General features: G+C 35.8%; 1 protein-coding gene and 1 long non-coding RNA gene across 16 annotated transcripts in view; one reads left to right on the forward strand and one right to left on the reverse strand.

Annotated features, from left to right (window-relative positions):
* The window catches only part of LOC309509795 (uncharacterized protein), a 100239-nt gene extending 94559 nt beyond the window's left edge, over window positions 1-5680 (forward strand). For all 15 annotated transcript variants that reach the window (XM_082184683.1, XM_082184696.1, XM_082184693.1 and 12 more), the window contains 2 exons: window positions 3493-3539; window positions 5052-5680. In XM_082184683.1, the coding sequence (XP_082040809.1) occupies window positions 3493-3539; window positions 5052-5590 (586 nt within the window). In that variant the 3' untranslated portion in view covers window positions 5591-5680. The remainder of the gene's footprint in view (window positions 1-3492; window positions 3540-5051) is intronic.
* LOC309512910 overlaps window positions 1-7329 on the reverse strand; it is a 60679-nt gene extending 53350 nt beyond the window's left edge. The window contains exon 1 of the long non-coding RNA XR_014211213.1: window positions 6472-7329. This is a non-coding gene — a long non-coding RNA (uncharacterized lncRNA). The remainder of the gene's footprint in view (window positions 1-6471) is intronic.
* Between the last annotated feature and the right edge of the window lie 274 nt (window positions 7330-7603).

Below are 7603 nucleotides of genomic sequence, written 5' to 3' on the forward strand. Positions count from 1 at the left end.
TGAGCAATATAACCAATCGCACGTTTCTGTTGAGTTTATGAGTGTGATGGCCAATCAGTGGCGTTCAGGTTAGTCATCGCTGAAACTAAAAGTTTTGTTCAGTGCACGCTTTCTCTGGCTGAATTCTGACTGAAACTCGTAAATTATCCCATCCTAAACAACAAAGTGCAGATTCAGTGTAAGAGATTCGTGTCGCAGTGTAGTCCATTTCCGTGATTTTTGTAAGTGCTTAAACTCGCGCTAGACCCAAGTTATGGACAGCCTCACGATCACTCCTGGCACTGCGTGTCTATAGCACGAGTGCTTTTATTTGGTGTGCTCTTTATACGCAAAAGTATATGAATTTCAACAATAGTGACAATCAACAAAATTTTCAGATTTATACAGATCAAATGTGAACATCACAAAACAAGCTACTAAAATTCACAACATAAAAGCAAAGAGCAAGAATAAAGCAAAGCTGTGTTCACTGCTCCCTACTCCAGTCTTCGCCCACAATAGTCGCTCATTTGGAACGACCTGGAAACGTCATCAAAGGCAATGATGGGGTCGCGCAGATTATAATATAACATAAATAAATATTGTCATATAATTTACTGTCTAATTTAAAATCATATAATAGGTGGCCTGTACTTATACAAAACACGTTATGTATATAATAAATATAATCAAAACATGGTATTAGTCTTTTTATTGGTTCATTACATAGACTACTTGTGTATATATAATTGACTATTAACAGATTTGAAGCTGTACTGTAACTCACTCAATATGAAAATTAATTTTGATTGGGTTAACTAAATGTGTTCTTAATAATTGTAGCGGTCTCATCTTGTGCACTTTCTTTCCTACGCGCAGCTGCATAGTAAACATTCCTGAGGTAAATAAAGTAATATATATGTATATATATATATATAAAATGACAGTGCCTCAACTGCTTCTCAACACTTACTTTCTTTACATATTCATACAAAATAATATGCAAATATAACATTCATCGCCATAACCAATCATAAATACTCTAGTTTGAATAATAACAACAATATTTAGGAATCCTCGAATGCACACGTAAACTCCTCCATCGAAGAGGCGTTTAAAAACTCTTTCTACGGCTCTGCTCTGGTTAGTTCAGACCGGTGAATGTCTCAATGACAGTTGGTGATTTTCACTCTCGACTTCTTGTGAAGTGATGTATCGATGTTCCCTTATTCCCTTATTCCTTAATAACCTATGCCGCTCACTGTGCCCCTCACAAAGTTGAGGGTTAAAAATCTAATCCTATAACTAGGGATGGAACGATTACCGGTTTCACGATAAACCACGATAAAATATCAGTATTAGTTTAGTATTACTATTACAATATTAGTTTTACAACGGTTAGTAGCAGTGACAGCGCTCGGGAGATTCATCCCCCCCAAAATCCTCCCGCCACGGCTGCAGCTTCTCAGTGACGTCCCGCATTGTACATACTATTCTGTGTTATTGTTAAGCCCACTAAAGATATAAAAAATATTGTAAAGCACCATAAAGTTTTTGTGCAGTATATTTCAAGATTTCTGAAGCCATTCGATAGCTTAATGTGAGGTAAATGAATAATTAAGTCGTTAAAGTTAATGGAAATGTATCTCTCCTCACTGTCCGCAGTCATTCTCCGTCATTCAGCATTTAAACAGCACGTTACGTTCAGTTACGACAGTAACACGAGGAAACTCACTCCAAGATCAACAATCCCATTATTATACTTTATTTGTAGAAAAAGATCTATGGTCTTTCATAAAAGTAATGTTACTTTATCTCGCTGGAGTTTATTTCTGTTTCTAAATCATGAGTCTTTCTCCGGGTGTCAGATCAGAGTAGAGCGCACTATGAAGTGTTCTTCACACACACAGTAACTGAAATTTACAACTGTTAAAAGAAAAGGCTCAATAAACGGTTGCATAGATATGATACACTAAGCATCAATATCTATTCTCTTCCCCTTGTTTCCTGAACTTTTCAATGACTCCATGTTGTTCAAGCGCATCATTCCTGCGCACAGGATGCGCGTAAGCCGCTCTGGCGCTCTATATTGAAGCCTTTCATATTAAGTCAAGTCAAGTATATTTGTATAGCGCTTTTCACAATACAGATTGTATCAAAGCAGCTTCACAGTATTAAATTAAAATAATACAACAAAGTTTGTTTCAAGAGGAATTTATTGATTGATCTAATTAAATTAAATATCCCCAAAATATCCCCAATATTAGGCCTATAATACTTTTGCCCAATGAAAGATTAAGATTATTAATGGTCTTTCTTGTTCTGTCCTATTTATCAAATATTGTTGCCTCATGAAAAAGCTGCGCTATACATTTAAAATAAATGTCTTTTCATTTTATAGTATATGTAAATACATTTATTTGTCTTTCATCAATGTATTTTATAACAATACAAAGAGCAATGTGGAACATTTTACCTTTTATTTGTTCCAAACTAAATGTTTTTTTGTTTGTTTTTTCACTATAATAACATGCTGGGAGCCATGAATGAATTTCATACTATGCTGGTATTCATTTCAATAGCGCTTTATACAATACAGATTGTTTCAAAGCAGCTTTACAGTGATAAACAGGAAAATAACAAAATCAAAGATGCAAACAGAATGAATTATTTATTCAGCTGAAATCAGTTCAGTGTTGATTCAAGATAAAGATGTGAGGATATAAACAACACAAAGTGAGAAATAGTAATAAAGCTCCATTCACGTGTACAATATAATGCACTAAATAACCCACAGGCAACATGTATAATGTACAGAATAACGACAGTCTTTTATTTGTGATCAACAGTCATTGTTCACCATCTCTCCTCTGAGTGAAGGAATCTGCCAGAGAAGTCAATGGACCACTTACACTGAGCTCCGTGACACACTTCCGTTTGGAAATAGTACATCTCACTTATTTCCGGTTATGTTTACTTTCAGTGTACTGTGGTCATTGAGTTGAACAAACCAAACACCTCCTAAAATGAGTGTCCGCAATTAGATTTAAAAATGTGGATATTTGTATTGACAGGAGAAGGGATATTCTGATGTTTACTGTGTGCAGAATACAATTACAATCAATTACAGTTGTAGGGGATTCAGAAATAACAAGCATAAACAGGGTTCATACAAAAGAAATTGTATATCTAAAGCTGTCTTATATGTAGGCCTACTACAAACTGGATGATTTAATAAAAAAACTAAATGATGCTTATTTGAAAACATAAAAATGCAGAAAGTTTCTGAGATGGGTATATTTAGCGTAAGAGGAGAGAATATACAGTTTGTACAGTAGAAAAACCATTGTGTGTGTGTGTGTGTGTGTGTGTGTTTACTTGTTTTGCTGCTGGATAATGTCAAATGCCAAATGTCCTCACAAATATAATGAAATATCATAACATCTGACTAGTGAGGACAATTTACACATCTATATAGTGAAACAAACGTGTGTGTGTGTGTGTGTTTTCTAGTGTGGATCACTGTGGAGAGTTCAGGATTACATCAGGACTACACAAATGTAAGTCCTTAATAACAAAACAACAAACATTAAAACTGTGTTTAAGTTATCTTGAAAAAGGTGATCTACTCTTTAAGCTTATTATTATTATTATTCTCCTTAAGGGCGTCACACACTGGACGAGAAGCGCAGCGCCACGTCTTTATAATTCAAACACATTATTTTCTCTGAATGTACACACACCGGCAGCGCCATTCGGCTTGTTCAAAATCCTACCGTGCCTATCGTTTTATATTAAATGTACATTATATTTGTCTCAAATCGTGGTTAATGTATACACTGACTTCACCCGCTGCAAGATACATTTAGTTTTACATTCATTTACAGAAATCAGCTGTGGATGAAAATGATCTGATCTTCAGGTGAGATTCTCAATTAATTCAGTTAAAGGACGTCCTGAGGTAAAGTGTTCAGGCTCCGCAACGATTGTATTTAATTGTACAGTACAATCATAACATAGTACAGACATTATCTTAATTTCATAATGTCCTTAAACATAACAATATTGCTGGCCATAAACTGAGAAAGTGTGTGTCCGGTGTGCGATACCTCGAGTTGTTCTAGACGTGTCTCTTCTCGTCCGGTGTGCGACCATCTTAAGACTCAGTTTCTAAATGCTGCTCCTCCTAGAGTTTGAGCTTCATCCACGAACTCAGACTAGACCTTCAGACTGTTCTGACGATAGTCTGATATATCTTTTGCAAACTGATCCGACTTACGGTTTTCCTAAACATTATAATCAAAACTTGGAAAAATCCCACAGACTTACATTGATGGAATGTTGAAATGAGCCAAGACTGTTCAAACTCATCCTATCTATCTATCTATCTATCTATCTATCTATCTATCTATCTATCTATCTATCTATCTATCTATCTGTCTATCTATCTGTCTATCTATCTGTCTATCTATCTGTCTGTCTATCTGTCTGTCTGTCTGTCTATCTATCTATCTATCTATCTACCACCCTGAGCACCCTAACAACTGCATAGCAATCACCCTAGAAACCAGCCTGAGTACCCTAGCAACCAAAAAGAAACACACTAGCAACCACCCAGAATACCCTAGCAACCACCAAAGAACCCCTAGGAACAACATAGCAAGTACATAGCAACACACTAGCAACCATCCAAGTACCCTATCAACCGCATAGCAACACTTCAGCAACCACCCAGAGTACCCTAGCAACCACATAATAAAACCCTAACAACTACATAGCAACACCCTAGCAACCACCCAGAATACCCTAGTAAACACCCTAGCAACCACCCACAGTACTATAGCAACCGCATAGCAACACCTTAGCACCATAACCGAGGACCCTAGCAACCGCATAGAAACACCCTAAAATCAACCTATCTACCAATCTATTTATCGATAGACTGTATTTCCTTCAAAACATTCACACTTTAAAGTTTCTGGTCAGGCTTTCTCAAGCCAACTCCAGAGTTTGTCTTGAACTTTTTATCTGGTTGTAAATGTTGCTGTTGTAATGTGTGTTCTTGTGTTCAGATGCCGTTGATCTCACACTGGATCCAAACACAGCACACACTGATCTCATTCTGTCTGAGGAGAACAGAAAGGTGACGCTTGTGTATGAGATTCAGTGGTATCCTGATCATCCAGAGAGATTTCAGGAGTATCATCCTCAGGTTCTGTGTGGAGAGAGTCTGACTGGACGCTGTTACTGGGAGGCTGAATGGAGTGGATATACTGAAATATCAGTGTCATATAAAGGAATCCAGAGGAAAGGAGAGAGTGATGACTGTGTGTTTGCAGGGAATGAGAAGTCCTGGAGTCTGAGATGCTCTAATTATGGATTCTCTGTCCTTCACAATAATAAGTCCACTGATGTTTCTGCTGATCCAGGATCCTGTAAGAGAGTAGGAGTGTTTGTGGACGTGTCGGCCGGCACTCTGTCCTTCTACAGCGTCTCTGACACACACACACTCACACACTTACACACATTCACACACACATTCACTGAACCCCTCTATGCTGGATTTAGATTTAATCATTATAACTCTTCAGTTTCTCTGTGTCACATTTAAACAACACACACACTCTGACTGACGCGCACACACACACACACACACACACACACACACACACACACACACACACACACACACACACACACACACACACACACACACACACTAACTGACACACACACACTAAAAAAATTAGAAAGAAAATGGTACCATTTAAAAATGTATCATTTTTATCATAAGTGTGAAATTACACACACACACACACACACACTCACTAAATTGACATTTCTCCAGTTGTGTAACTGATTGTGTGTGTTACTGCATTATCACCGTTATTGATATTCACACACTTTATTTGTGCACAATGTGTTATTAAAATCCTTCAGATGATCTGATTAAAACTGCTGGATCTCAAAGGATTATTATAATCAATAATGTGAGATGAATAACACATCATCTATATAATCATAGAGATAACTGTAAAATGAACATTAATCTACTGTCACCTCCAGTATTTCACTGTTAATTCACATGTTTTATTACAGTTTAATCATGTTATTGTAGTTTATGGTCAATAAATGCTTGTTCCTGTTTCAGTCTGAACATGTTTCTTCAGTTGTTGATCTTTGACTGTTATTTTCATTCATGATAAACGTTTGTCACCCTGAGTTTCACTGTTTTTACACGTTTGCTTTTTAATGTCCAGTTTTGACTGAATCACTTTATGAATCTTCATCAAAAGAGAGTTTGGACTGAATCTAATACAGAAGAACTGTTGAACAGGAAAGTAAATGAGTCTGGGACAAATAATCAAAGTCAAAAAACACTTTATTTCAATGTGTAATTATATATTTAAGTACTGAGTAATATTAAGTACATTTACGTACTTGTAGGGTTAGGGTTAATTTATAGTTATTACTACAGTAAATACATGTAACAATGACACTGTAAAATAGTGTTACCAAAAAAAAATGTAAAAAACAAAACGTATCAAGTGTTTATAAATGTACACAGTATTCGTGTGTTTTATATAGTTTTAGAAAACTTCTGTATTATTTTCTACAAGTTTAAAAACGAATGTGGTTTATGTAAAAAATATAGTACATATTGTCCTTAAACACCTTTATATGTGAGACTACATCTGAATTATGTTAAAAAATATTGCAATTATAATTTTAAATCAGAATAAAAAAAAATGCTCTGTTTATTTTTTTCCGTCATTGAAACAACATGAATATATGAATATCTCTCTCTCTCTCTCTCTCTCTCTCTCTCTCTCTCTCTCTCTCTCTCTCTCTCTCTCTCTCTCTCTCAATTTTTTTTTATTTATTTGTGTTGAAATGACCATTAAAGCGGCATTTGCCATAAAAGTGTTTTAAATCAAATTGCATTGTAAAATTATACAAGTATATATTATATCTATATTAATAAAGATTAGTTCCAGTCCTTGGTTCTGATTTCAGAGTAACACTGACAGACACTGACTGGTTCAATCACTACGATTCAAAATGTCAATTATTAGCTTTATTTCACATGTAAAAAGTTTCATCAAATGAACGGTTGTTGTTGTTTTCAATGGAAAGAGTTTCTCATTTCCCCAGATTAGTGTGTCAACATGCCCCATTACAAGATCAGTGTGTATTGTTAATAATGCGCTGTTTTCCCCTGTGCAATAACAGTGAAGATGAGAGTGATTTGTGTGGAGAAATGAAGCAGATGTTGACTGGAGTAAAGTGTGAGTTCTGCTCTCGGTCTCATATCTGGTGTCGTCAGACCTCAGGTGTGAATAAAGCTGAAATGAATGAAATACTCAGCTGATGTTTGTCTCTCTCTACTGGAATCACACACAGATCTAGTTTAGCAGAAGGAAAATCTAATGCAAGTGTTGCTGGAGGAGAAAGAGGACAATCACTGTTTTGACTAGTTGTCTGTGAACAACTCAATATTCTTATTGCTCTTTGATGTCTGAATGTTAATATTAGTTTTGTTTGATTTGCAAAATAATAGTTGAACAGAAAATGATTGCTGTAAAGTTTTGACATTTGAAAGGCCGAAGCTGATGAAAGGTAA

Source organism: Leuciscus leuciscus (assembly GCF_965113295.1).
Source record: "Leuciscus leuciscus genome assembly, chromosome: 1".
Classification (NCBI taxonomy): Eukaryota; Metazoa; Chordata; class Actinopteri; order Cypriniformes; family Leuciscidae; genus Leuciscus; species Leuciscus leuciscus.